This window comes from Erpetoichthys calabaricus, chromosome 17, assembly GCF_900747795.2.
Source record: "Erpetoichthys calabaricus chromosome 17, fErpCal1.3, whole genome shotgun sequence".
NCBI lineage: Eukaryota > Metazoa > Chordata > Cladistia > Polypteriformes > Polypteridae > Erpetoichthys > Erpetoichthys calabaricus.
The window spans coordinates 26,395,308-26,410,062 of NC_041410.2; the positions used below are offsets into that span (position 1 = coordinate 26,395,308).

Consider the following 14,755-nt stretch of genomic DNA (forward strand, 5'->3'; position numbering starts at 1 on the left):
GTTTCATGGTAGGGACTTATGATAGATGTTCAAGTTTTGGTCTTGGTAAGCAAAGGGAATCAAAGCAACACGGCTAGGCCAAAATAAATATGGAGTCCTAACAGCTTCAGAGAAACTAAAACTGTATTCTTACAATCCCAGCAAAACGTTGAGAAGATTGCTATAAAATTAATGTTATTCTCGATCTGTTAGTAAGGTCTGTCCTGCGGTGGGTTGGCACCCTGCCCAGGATTGGTTCCCTGCCTTGTGCCCTGTGTTGGCTGGGATTGGCTCCAGCAGACCCCCGTGACCCTGTGTTCGGATTCAGCGGGTTGGAAAATGGATGGATGGATGTTAGTAAGGTCTGCTGCTTTGTTTTACAAATTAATCAGAGGAGGTACACAATCTGTAATTTACTACACTGGATATACGTTTAGGATGTCCATGGATGTGTTGTTAGGGTTTCATAGAGGCCCCAGAATACATTAATGCAGACCTGATTGTGTGTTCCTGCAGTTTCTACTCTTACTTTCATGTAAATACAAGTGTGGTGATGGGGACCAAAACTCTCTTAGGAGTTAACTTCAGATTCTGATTCTGTGAAGTTCCAGACATTGAGAAAAGTTAATTTTACCACGGTGTCTGTATGTGTGACTATGGAAAATCGAAATTCATTTTCACATCTTAAAATTACAATTTTTGTTTATAAAATGATGCACTATTTTTGTGTAGAACTCCCGAATTAATTTATCTTAGCAAAGACAAAAAATTTAGAACAAGCGGTTTTATAGATATATCCTCCCTGTATACTGAGACCTATGTACAGCAATAACTTCTGAAAAAAAAATGATCTAATTTTATCAAAGAAGTTGTATCGTGTTTGCCTTGTCATAGGTTCCAGGGCTATTGTTTTCGGTCCCATACTGATCCCTATATCCTTCAAAAACAGTTTGACCTCTTTCAAACAATAACTGCCATAGAAATTGTTTAATTTAACCAGGATTTGGTCTGTCTGTTTCATTTAATCATGGGGACATGCCTATTGATTTGCAAAATTTGTGTTTTTGAGATACATAATTTATTTCAATATATATGTTTGCACACATACACAGCAACAGTTTGTTTGCCCTACAAGAACACATGCTGGATGATGAAGAGGAAAAAATGAACACACACACACACATCTGCAGAAGCTCTGTAAAGACGCGCAGAGGCATCAAACCAGCCTTGTGCCAAACTGTCTGTCTATGTAGCTTGTTTATGTCATTTGACCCAATGTGTTTAGTTTCCAATTGAATATTATTTAAGTTATTCACTGTGTTCAATTTCCTGTTCATTTTTCTGTAAATGTATTTGTATACATAATGATTATTATATAAGTTGATAGATAGATAGATAGATAGATAGATAGATAGATAGATAGATAGATAGATAGATAGATAGATAGATAGATAGATAGATAGATAGATAGATAGATAGATAGATAGATAGATAGATAGATAGATAGATACTTTATTAATCCCAAGGGGAAATTCACACACTCCAGCAGCAGCATACTGATAAAGAAACAATATTAAATTACAGAGTGATAAAAATGCACTTGATCGTATATTTTTCTACAGTACAACCAGTTGTAATTTAGCAGATGACTCACATTTAAGCTCTGCTCATTTCTCTCTATGATGGTTTCATCTGTCTGCACCTTGAAGTCTAATTCTCCTTTTGCTATACATCTCTTTCAGCTTAAACACATCCTTAAAAGAGGAAGAGTGATGTCATCATCTCGTCGTCGCATCGTATCCTTATAGGACCAAGAGAGACTCGGACTATTGTCAGTCCCCACTGTAACCCTATTAATAGAAATGTGTAGGGATGTCGGTATTTCCTCAGTTGAAACAGTTTTCACAGATACACTTTATTTATTATGCATTCATTAGATGTGCTAAGTTATAATATTTATTTTTTAAAAAATATCTTTTGCTTTTATTGGAAAGCTTGCATTTGCCATACATTTTGCAGTGGATGAAGTCACTGCTTACAGTGTGTACGATGTGCACGTAGTTTATAGTTTTTGGCAAAAGTCAAAAGGAGTACTGTATGTGTGATTTGTAACATAATTAGGGCTTTTGTGTTTCGGTTTATCACAACATTCTAAAATATTCACTCTACCCAGAAATGTTCATGTCTACCTGTGTATGTTAGCATCCATAGAAGACAATTATTAGAATACAATTTGAGATTGTGGCTTGCGTTGATTCAAATTTGGGCAGTGCACGGCTACAAGTGTGCCACAGTTCCACACTATATGCTGTAATCAGCTGAACATGGAGGCAGCACGATGTTAACATGAAGCATACGTAAAATGTACAGATCTCCTGGTCATCAGTCGTATCAGGAAATGGAGGCGAAAGCACCCCAGGAAAGTTGATTACAAAGATCAGCAGAACATTGCATCAGATGAAGGTAGCGATAATAGTAAGTGAAATGATGACAGATTAAAGGGATTTAAAAAGGAACCTGAACAGGCCTTATTCTCTCATCACACTTATTACAATATTTGTAATAAGCCGTGAACAGAATACAACAAAACTGTCACCCCGTAATCTTGTTCTGTTACTTATGCCTTGTTACCACACGTCATGCACTGTGTATCTGCCCAACTTTTGTTTCTATTTTTGCCAGACATCAGTAATTTTTAATTGATTTGACTTGAGTAGCTCTTTGTCTGGTGCAAAATTCACCCATTTAAATATATTTCTAGCCGTGCAATCACATTAAATGTATATCAGACATGAAAGACCTCACTGCCTTTGTTTGACACAAAGCGAAAATGATGAGAAGATGAAAGAATTCTGTGTGATTCTGTAAGTTCATTTCATATGTTCACATACACACATCACATATCTGCAAACCCATGTGGATGTTTGCGTAATTTTGATTTCTGTGAAATCGTGTTTTGTTTTTTTTTTTTTGTCTTCAAATGATGCATTCATTTTGGTCTCTCTGCACCCCAGTACACAATTCCCAGTGTTATAATGATCATATTGGTCAGAATGGGAGTTGTCATCTAAATGAGCACTAGTTACGCTGCATCAGGGTAACAGTGCCTGACGCTTTGAACTTTTTTATTTATTTCATTGTCACCTACTTTCAATGTTAATTCAGACATCCATATTGACTAGACCACTTATTTTTTTCCTGTGTGTGTGTGGTTTTTTTTTTGTATTTGTTACTAATTGGTGCGCCTAAGACTATATGCGAATCTGTATTTAATACTCAGTTTATAACTACACTAGTTTACTCTACGCCTGTCCTGTGTCTATTCATCTCTGAAGGGTACTGTACTTTCATATGTATCTTTTAAAACTATTTAATCCTCTTTAATTTGAAGAGTCATGGTGTTATTTTATGAACTGAAGAAAATATAAGCTTTTTGTTTTCAAGTTTCATATTCTTGTCTTCTTTCTGTATTTGATGCACAGATTCACACACAGCACTCTTACCATGTGTCATATGAAGTTTCAAGTTTTCACTTCATTTGAAAGCATTTTGTTTAAAATGAATGTAATTTTCATTTAAAAACACTCTCTGGTGTCTGTGAATACAATGGTTCAATGCTACTGTATGTCTGACAATAAAAGAGAGCTTTTATAACGTGGAATTAATGTAGCAGATGGAATTCTCCTGATGAGTACCGGTTGAAGTTTGTATTGATTGGTTTTCAATCAGATTTTCCAGAACTGCCTCAGTGCCACTCCTTAAGTGTCAAGAGCAGGCAGCATGGCGTAGCAGCTCAGCCGCTGGAGTTGAAATTGCTGGGCTGTCTGTTTAACTCAGACCTCCAGCTAGCTGGGTCATCCTGTCGGTGCTCATTTTGTCAAATGTTTGTTTATGATTGTAACATGTCACGCTCTTGTAAGTAATCTTGGGCCAACATGTCTGTGAAATATGTACCGGTAATAATAACCATTTACATAGAGCTGCACTATTAGAATACATTTGCTCTGATGACATTTTAGAATAACCAGCCAAACTACTTTGAAAACTTTATTTCCATAAATGCACTTCTACACTGAAAGATGAATTTTCAGTTTGTAAATAAACATTGGTTTTGCCAAAGGTAATGAGCATACTGGATTTATCAAGAAACTCTTGAATATATTCATTTTGTGCTGTCTTACCTAGCAGATTCCCCTATACCAGGGGTCTCTAACTCCGGTCCTGGAGCACTATCATGGTTGTAAGATTTCATTCTAACCTTTTTCTTAATTAGTGACCAGTTTTTTGCTGCTAATTAACTTCTTTTACCTTGAATTTTAATTAACTTACTGTTTAAAACTCACACCCCTTAATTGTTTTTTTTCCTCAATTAGCAGCCAAGCCATAATGAGATACAAAACGAGCCAACAATTGACCAGCTAGCCTGTGTCCATCATACAATATTTGAAAAGTTGAAGGTCTTGGTGATGTTGATCTGCGCAGGTCCACAAAACATGTCGACAGTGCTCTTAGAACAGGGGTGCCCAACTCCAGTCCTGGAGGGCCGCAGTGGCTGCAGGTTTTTATTCTAACCCTTTTCTTAATTAGTCATCTGTTTTTGCTGCTAATTAACTTCTTTTGAATTAATTTTATTTGACTTGGTTGTTAAGAAAATTTTCCCTGAATTTCTTCATCGTTCCTCTGAATTGCTTCATTTCTTTCCTTAAATGGCACCCAAACAGAAGTAAAATGTGAAGTGAGGGAGCCAACAGAAGACCACCTAAGGGTCTCAAACTCCAACCAATTTCACACCAACCAGTTGCTTAATGAGGCGCAGATTCTTGTCGTTAATTAAACTCTTTAATTCCATGGCTTGTTAGTGCTCTCATTGTACAATAGCAGACATTTATGAAATTGTGGATTTTCTCTTTTCTAAGAGCAGATCAACATTCCTGAGACATTCACCTTTCTTTATTTCCAGATATTGTAGGATGGTCACAGTTTGCTGCTCCTGTTTTGGCTCATTTTGTATCTCATTATTGTTTGGCTGCTAATTAAGGAAAAAGAAACAACTGAGGGGTCTGAGTCTTCAAGAGCAAATCAAATAAAATGAATTCAAAAGAAGTTAATTAGCAGCAAAATACAGGTCACTAATTAAGAAAAGAGTTAGAATGAAAACCTGCAGCCACTGTGGCCCTCCAGGACTGGAGTTGGGCACCCCTGTCTTAGAAAAAAGAAAATCAAATAGTTTGGGGAATGTCTGCTATGGGACAACGAGAGTGCCAACAAGCCATGGAATTAAGTAATGAGTTTAATTAACAATAAGGTTCAAATTCTAATTAAGAGATTAGTTGGAGTGAAATTAGTTTGGAGTTTGAGAGCTCAACTTAGCTGGTCATCCGTTGGCTCACTTCACATCTCATTTCTATTTGGGTGAAAAAATGAAGTAATGTAGAGGACTGGACATTAAAAAATAGGGAAAATAAAGTCAACTAGCAGAAAAAACTGGTCACTAATTAAGAAAAGGGTTAGAATGAAAACATGCAGCCACAGTAGCACTCCAGGATCAGAGTTGGAGTCCCCTGCTCTATACAGTACCATCTAATATGTGAATGAGAAATGACATTACCTGCCTCGTTTGTGTGTATGACTTTGTGTGAGCTTAACAGGGTCATGTTGTTTCAACAACTTCCAGGGACTGGATCTCTAGTAAAGATGTAAAAAAATGTACCATTTTGAACGTGTTCATTAATGTTGTCAGGCAATGGGTAAAGCACATTAAAGGTGGGAACACAGACTCACCGGTACTGGAACGTACTGGTAGCACTCATATTGTCTCTACTAAGGCCAATGAAGATCCGATCTATGAGCAGAGCGTTACAGTTTACTAGGTAATGGAAGAGGGTTCTCAAGATCTCAAAATTTGCTAAATGCTAGTAAATCAGTAAGAATGTGGATTTTATTAATCAATAAGCACATGCATTTAGATTTGATTGGCATTTAATAATTTGCTATTTGACTTGCTGGGGTGGTCTCCAGCTTCTCTGCGACCCTGCATAGGATAATTGTGTTTGAAAATAAATGGATGGATAAAATGAATATGCTCATTACTTTTGGTACAATCACATTCTATTTTGTGCACATTTGTAACAGAAATGTTGAAAAAGTCAATACAACCGTGTTAGCTGCAGATATTTTATTTTTTCACATATTACAGTTCCCAAGATGCATCTGTTGTATGAACAGTCTACTGTATTTAGAAGGAATAATGTACTGTAACATACTTTTATCAATTTGCATTAGTACATGTGTATAGAATTAATGCATGCAATAGAAAACCAAATGTGTTCAACTAATAGATTATCAATGTTTTCAGACCTGATTTATTATTTGTGTGTGTATATACTGTATGTTTTTTTGGTTTAAAAATTGAATGTGTAGATTTCAGTGAATGACCCATGTTTATCATCCATGTAATCGTAGACTTGGCAAATTGAATGTCTTGACTATTATTGTACAAGTTGTCAATTTTTTTAACTGCTCAAGCCCTAGGAAATACTGTAAAATGGAACAATAACTCAATGAATGTAAGCCAACTGTATTAAAGAAACTAATTTTTGCTTCTCACCTAGCATTAAAATATACGTCTTCCAACTCCATGGTTGTGATTCTCTTTCCATAGAGCAGCAGTGGTGCTGTTTGTCTTGATTGATGTCCTCCTTCAGCATTGTATGTTTGTAGCCGTCTACACCTCTCAGGGAAAACAGGGAGTTCTGAATATAAGAAGTAATCCGGATTCATAAGACATCATAGCAGTTCAATAGACACGATGAAGAATAATTGTAATAGCTTGCACATTAAAGTCAGACCCTCAAAATAAATACATTTATTTAGTGTATAAATAAGTACTCAAGGAAATTCTAAATGTCAAAAACAAAAGTGCATGAAACTTCAACTAGGAACATGCTATTTAATGAAATATGAACAATTTATCCATGCAAGGAATAACTTCTACCAACATTTTAAAAACAACAATTTATATGTATAGTGCCTATTAAAAGTATTCATTCCTTGGAGGTGTTCACATTTTACTCTTATACAACACTGAATCAGAATGGTATTAAATATGGATATTTTGACACTGCTCTACAAAAAAGGTCTCTTTTATGTCAAAGTGAAATCAGATATCTGCAAAGCGGTGTAAATTAATTATAAATATAAAATGAGTGATTGTATAAGTATTCCCTTTAAATCAGTGTTTGATAGGGTTAGGGTTAGGGTCAAAGCTGTACCTTTGACAGCCCTGTATGCACAGGTCATCACCTTGGCACATCTCAATGCCGCCATTTTTCTCTGTTCTTCCATACTGCTCAAGCTGTGTCCCCTTGAAAGGGGACTGTAAGTGAACAGCCTTTCCCAAGTCCAGCCACAAATTCTCAATTGTTTTTTTTTTTTATTTGATTTACTTTAATTATTGGTTTGAGATCTAGACTCTGATTTGGCCCCTCCAGGGCATTGGCATTGTTGTTTTTAAGCCATTCCTTTGTAGCTTTGGTTTTATACTTGGATTTGTTGCCTTGGTGAAAAATAAATCTTCTCCCAAAGCAACGGGTTTCTCGCAGACAGCATCAGGTTTTCCTCCAGGATTTTTGCTACCTCCATTTTACCCTCTGCCTTTAGAAGCCTTTCAGGGTCTGCTTCAGAGAAGCATTGCCAGAGCATGATGTTACCACCACCATGCTTCACAGCTAGGATAGTGTATTTTTGATAATGTGCAGTGTTAAAAACTATTGTTTAGTCATACAGCCAAGAAACTCAGTTTTAATTTCATCAGTCCAAAAAACCATTCTTTCATAAAGCTGCGACTGATGAAGCATACGGACAATAGTTGTCTGCACAGTGTGTCCAATCTGAGCAACTGTAGCTTGGAACCCCTTCACAGTTCTTGCAGGTCTCTTGGTGGCCACCCTCACTAGTCTTCTTTCTAGCATGATCACTTAGTTTTTGTGGATGTTCTGCTCTAGGCTAATCTACAGCTGTGCCATACTCTTGTCCCTTTCTTAATGATTGATTTAACTGAACTGCAAGAGATATTTAGTGACTTGGATATTGTCTTCATTCCCTGACTTGTGTTTTTCAAGCTGCTTTTCATGGAGTTGCTTGTAGTGTTCTTGTGTCTTCATTGTGCAGGTTAGGCAACCATACTTTAGTCTTTACTCCACATTCAGGTGCATTTATACCACAATCAATGAAAATCCCGTACAGGTGATCTCCATTGAAGTGATTCTGTAACTTCTAAAACTAATTGGTTGCACCAGTGATGATTTGGGTGTTCATATTCAAATGAGTGAATACTTATACAATCTGTTATTTTGTGTATTAACTTGGCAATTAATTTAAGCCACTTTTCAGAGACCTGCTTTCACTTTGATCATAAAGAGTTTTTTTTTTCAGCTGTCCAACATCGAGAAAGCCAAAATAAAACCACCGTGATTCAATGTTATATAACAATCGATTGTGGGAACTTGCAGGGGGGTGACTACTTCTTATTGGAACTGAAAAACAGACTAGACAAGATGCTGGATTACCATCTAAAGCTTTGTTCTATTGATGTACAAACTGTATATAAACATAAAAATCCCAGCTTCATGTCTCAAACTGAGTTTGAAAAAAGAGCAATGCAACTTACAAGACAGCACAACTTTATAAGTGTAAGATTAACTCATTCGATTCCTAATAAATTCTATTTGGCTGCTGAGTTTGGGAAATGGAGTCCACTGCAAGAAGGACGCTTATAATAAGGCAGTAAAAACAAACCAATATATACAGTACTGTAAAACATAAGGTTGGACTCAGTACACTTTTATGATTATTAAATCAAGGCACCTTAAGTGATGCAGTAGATTTATACATGCCATAGTGCCCTCTGCTGTCTGCTGGTAAATTTGCATTCATTTTTATTTATAATTAAGGACTTTCTGTCTTTTGACAATTCCTAGACTGCTTGCCCTTTCCAAGTTAGAGAACAGTTCCCTTCTGGAGCTTCTTAATTCCTAAAGTCCTCTATACCTTCCCTCTGCACCATTTTACTAAATAATCACAGTGTCACTATTGCCCGCTGGCAGGCCCTCTTTGCAGACACTTTTTATTTTCTTGTACATGAAATACAGTAGAACCTCTGGTCATGAACATTTCCGAACACGTACAAATCAGGTTACGATCAAAATTTTCCTTCTGTTCACGACCACACGCTCTGGTGGCGAACTAAAAACACTGGCGGCCAGTTCCCTACGCATGTTCGTATGCGCCAATGATTTCCCATTCTCCGTTTCCCATTTTCTTTTGTTTGTGTATACAGGGCCTAATAAAGCAGCTGATGTTGCAAAGGGAGGTATAATGTTAACCAAGCAGAGGCCTCAAGTGCTGGAAGAGGTGGAAAAACTGTTGCTAGTGTGGTTGAACAAGAAGCAACTTGCAGGGGATAGCGTAAGCTGATCAGATGTGAGAAAGACAGAAAATTCATGGCAATTTGCTGAAAAAAAATCCTTCTTCGAGTGGCGAAGGTGAGAAATTTAAAGCCAATAGAGGATGGCGTGAAATGTTTCGCAAGAGAAGTGGCATTTAAGTTTTTTTCCGTGTGCTTAGAACTCATAAAAAAAGTGTTTACAGCGAGTGGTACGTAAAGGTCTAGCGCAAACCCTTACAGTGTTAGTTTTCTCTGTTGTTCAAGGTTTTCTCTGTGTTATTCAATGTTTTTACATTTACTTTACTGTTACACTGTGCATTCTATGGTATAATTAACTATTTTTGTGCTTAAAAAATATATATATTTACATACTGTTCGTACGGTCTGGAACTGATTAATTGTGTTTACATACAATCTTATGGGGAAATTTCATTCGGGTCGTGACCAAATTGGGTCACGTCCAGAGTTTCGGAATGAATTACGGTCGTGACCAGAGGTACCACTGTATAGGGAAAGTATTGGAATCATCTACAAATTAGATTTCGAGATCTTCATGAATCTCGATGTTTTAGACCTCCCTGACTCCGAAAATTCCATTTTTGGAATTATGTCTGTGTGTCTGTCTGTCTGTGTGTGTGTGTGTGTGTGTGTGTGTGTGTGTGTGTGTGTGTGAATGTAAATACGATAACTTGAGTACACTTTCACTTAGGTCCACCAAATGTTGCATACAAGTATTAGGTACAAAATGTAGATTTCTACCAACTTTTGGGCCATTTCCACTAACCGGAAGTGATACTTTACCTGAAACGTTTCCCCAAAAAATATAAAAAATTTGATAATTCCACATCATTTTATGGTAAAACACTACATTCTAAGCATTTTTTTGACTCTTTGCATTTTTTCGAAAAATGACCGGTTTTCGAGATAATCCAAATCAAATGGTAATGCATACATATTTGAGAACATTTTTGCTTTACGTAAACATTACATTACACATATTACTAAAGTTTCTTGCAACTTTTGACCCACTTCTATTTACTGAAAGTGGTAATTTACCTGAATTTTTTGCCAAAATGAAATTACCAAGGCAAATTTTTTATTCAAGCAGCTGCAGATTTTGATTTTTTCAACTTTGCTTTTATAATAATTCTTCAATATATTATTAATTTGATTTGATTTGTTGTTGATGGTTCTTTCATGTACATTATACAGTATATAAATATGATCATTGTTTTGCAGTTTACTCCTCAAATATCCATCCCCATATCTGAATATACGAGAAAGTCTAGGGGAGACCATCTCGATTTTTTCAAGTAGTTTTCTTCTTTTGATACTGTGAGGCCATTTAAGTTTCCTGTAGAATCCAATCCTTATTCTCCTTAATCAGCCTTTCCCTTGAAACTTTCTTTTTCTTAACCTGTCACATTGCTTTCATGCTTACATACCACATGAGTTGTCTGCCAGTCATTTACAGGCAGTAACCATTTGTGAACAATACAACCAAAGTTCTCATAGACAGCCATCACCTTGTCTGCAGGTCAGTCCTTCAGATGCCTTCTTCTGTAATGTCTCAGGTTGACTTTGTGTCCTGAATGTCTACCTTATTTGTCCTTTAACTGGGCCTTTCACCTTCATTGAGATCGTTTTCTACCAAACTAAAAGTTCAAGAACTCTTTTTTTTTTTTTTTACAAAATAATAGGGCTACCTAAATGTCTGTTTTTATTTTTATGTCACTTCTGATCATTAGTTTTGTAATGGGTAGTGAACCGAGGCAGCTTTTGCTGATTTGCCTCTGCTTATTTAAAATCACAAAAGAACAGAATTAGTGAAACACCCACGCACTAGCAAGCACCCCACCATCTGTCCTCAATGCCCAAGGGCAAGGTGGCACTCCTGTTCCTGTAGAAAGCACCTGTGCTGAAAAGGAACATCATCTGCTGCATTATTTGCAGTCTCAGAGCTTTCAAGCGAGTCCAGTTCTGCATTCCACTTATATTGTATAGAATAGTGCTAGAAGTTTTAAATTATATCAGTCTGTAGTTTTTTTATCGTCTTCACTATTCCATTATTCTTAGAGCATAAGAACATAGGAAATTTGATTAATGAGAGTAGACCATTCACCCATCAAGCTTGTTTGTTTAGCTAATAGCTAAGCTGTCCCAATATTTCATCTAGATATGTCTTAAAGGTTTCGGCTTCAACTCCATGTCTTGGTAGTTTCTTCAAGATTTCTACAACTCTTTGAGTAAAGAAGTGCTTCATGGCTTAAGTCCTAAATTCACCTCCTCTTAATTTTCACTGGTGTTCTCTAATACATGATTCACCATTAAGTTGCTAATATTACATATTACATATTATTAACCCACATATTACAGAATAATGTTGAGATAAGTATGTAATTACTGTATATTTTAAAAAGGTTTGCAAGATAGCTTGATCCCAACATCTTCCTCCTGCCATTTGAGCCTTCTCTCCTCTTCTTTCTTCTCTCCTCTGACTCACTATGGGTCAGATGCAATGTTCCTGAAATAGTACCGTACTGGGAGTGAATCAAGACCAGACTACGTGGTATGGTACCAAGAGGAGATGATCCTCAGGTCTAAGTACTGCCTCAGTGAACAGTGGAACAAAATCAGTCCCAGCAGTATTACTCAAAGCACAAGGCAAAGCAATCAGTCAGCCATCTTTCAACATCCTAGTCACTGCACTACTGCTGTACCCCTCGGGTGACTGGTGACATTTTTGTGAGTATTTTGTGAAAATGTTTATGAAATTTCTAAATAATTTAACAACAAATAAGGCAGTAAAGCTTTCTTTATAATCGCTGCTTTTCCTTAATTCGAATAGAAAACTTAATTTTTACTTTACATGTCTTTAAAATACATGACACCTTCTGAAAAGCTAACTATCCTGTCAATCAAGAAGTGGGTGTATGCGCTAGCTTATTCTCAAAAGTGATGCACCTGAGATGACTGAGTGTTCACTTCTTGGATGTGACTTCATAGTTGTGTAAACGCTAGTCTTGTTCCCTCCTACAACCTATTACCAGAACACTACTGGTCATGAGGAGGCATTAGAACAATATTAACAAGAACAGGCCATTCACCTAAACAAACACATCAATACTATACAAATCATTTTTTGAAAATACTGCAGAGTCATCCTACTCTCAAGCCACATTACTTAATGAAAACTTTCCAACATTTGTGCAAAATGTACCTGACTTGAAAGTGTAATTTGGTTTCCTTTTTATAGAATTATGATAAAGTATGTACTTAGAAAACATTTCACCTGTTGTACTCACCACATACCAGGTCAGATAGATAAAGATCTTCTAACCATTAACAGATGTTAAGGATGAAAAAAAGATATGTGTCCTTCTGAGAAAATACCAGATCAGAAATAGTGCAAAGCTAAAAACAACAGTACACACACAAGGACGAAAAATAATTTTGACCTAACTCAAGAGCTACAGTGAAAGAATGATGTTTAAAGGGTGTAAGTCTTGTCTGAACAGGATTGGTCAAAGAGCATGAGGCCTGAACATTATAGTCCAGGAGTTGCGTCAAGGAAGCACAAAACCAGCACAAATTTAGGATAACGGAGAAACCCAGTAGTCTCTCTATCCTGTCTGTCTGGCTATCTGTATGACTGTTGTCACAATAATTGACAAAGAGTCCAAAAAAGGTTTGAGGCAGCCACCCGTATATTATATCCTGGCTGCAAAATAGGATTAAATGATGTACAGATGTATACTGATCAGAGTCCAAAACAGAACTTAGGAGATAGAGGAAAGATGGTGACTTTAAAGGCCAGTACAGGAAGTGACGTCAAAAGGGAAGGAACCGGAAGAGTCTTCATCCATAGGTTTCAGACCTGGAAGTGACGTCATTAGGGCCAGGTGGAATTTCTTGTGAACAGTCTGCAGAAAAGCGAGAAAAGAGTCAGTGCACTCTGCCACCACCTGGTCTGGCGTGGAATTACTCTCGTTCAAGCCTTTTAGACGCCTCCCATGTGCACATGTGTGACAATGTCTGTCCGCCTTTCATGAGAGAACTACTTAACGGATTTAGATCGGGTTTCTTTCTATAATTTACTTGAACGTTCTGGTTGATTTAGCAACTTCTCTCATTGCGCTAAGTTTCACAGTTCTTTTGTGGTACTGATTTATTTGTGAAAATCCGAGAGAGAGGCTGCGGTCCAAGGGGAGGGGGAGCAAGGCCCTCCTCACTTACACGTCAGCCTCCATTTGAGCGTATCATGCCTCCACTTAGCTAGCGATATCTGTTTGTTTGACAGACGTTATCATCTACAGATTGTTAAGGAGTAACGTTTGCCATTTTTGAGAGAGAGATCAGAGCTACGTGTGTTTTAGAGGGTAGCAGCTGATTCCCAGAGATATCACAGCTGCATGATTTTCTCCCCACGCAGGAGACGCTCTCCCATCAGAACTGAACACGATCAGATACAGTCCCAACGTTTGATGCTGGAGCATACCTACTTTCCACTTCACCAAAATTACATTTTTTAAATATTTTTTTTGATTTTTAAAGTTTGTCCTGTTTCACTACTGCATGGGTGGAGCCACTGAAGACAGGTAGTCTATGATATAAGGACAAAACTGTAAACCTTTTCTCCTGTTTGTTTTGTTTTCTAACAGGTTGTTAAGTACAAATATGTGGCCTACAGTAAGGATTTTGGACCCTCAGTTCAGGTCTACGTAATAAAGAGTCTAAAAATGAGAAGAGGGTCACCCTAGCTCTCTTCCATGAAAAAACAATGCCTTACTCCATTGGGCCCTTGAGCAAAGCCATTAACCTGTAACTGCTTCGTCTTGGGTATGACATTTTTCTACATCCAGCCCTGGAAGCAGTTTCCTCCAACTTGCAGAGAAAACCTGGGGCTTAATGGCAGGATTGGCACTCCAGCCACCATAAAAAAAAAAGAAACTCATACTGTTCCAGTGTGGTGCTGAGGTGTCACCCGTTTCATGGCTGCATTCGGGTCCCAACCCGAGTGGTTCATCGTGTGCTGGGTGCAGCAATATGCTGTATCAGCTCATGCTTCCAGCCTTTCTCTCTCTCTCTCTCTCTCTCTCAACACATTTCTATCTTTGTTCTAGTTGAAGAATTCATTTTAAATACCAGCTGGGATCTTCTATAATAAACCCCTTCATGATTTTGAAGACTTTCATTATTTCACCGCTTTTTTCCTTACTCAAATTGAAAAGATTCAACTCAGCCTAGTCGCTAACTCTCTGGTCTTCTTCTAGTCCTGCTATGTATTTTCTTCTGATGTGGACACCAAAATGCTTCAGTAGTGTGTTATAT

General features: G+C 37.2%; 1 protein-coding gene across 1 annotated transcript in view; it reads left to right on the top strand.

Moving 5' to 3' along the window:
* LOC114667970 (NF-kappa-B inhibitor delta) overlaps positions 1-3,192 on the top strand; it is a 36,690-nt gene extending 33,498 nt beyond the window's left edge. Inside the window, exon 12 of the mRNA XM_028823531.2 lies at positions 1,722-3,192. Coding sequence (XP_028679364.2) covers positions 1,722-1,787 — 66 coding nt within the window. The 3' untranslated portion in view covers positions 1,788-3,192. The remainder of the gene's footprint in view (positions 1-1,721) is intronic.
* Positions 3,193-14,755: the final 11,563 nt, after the last annotated feature.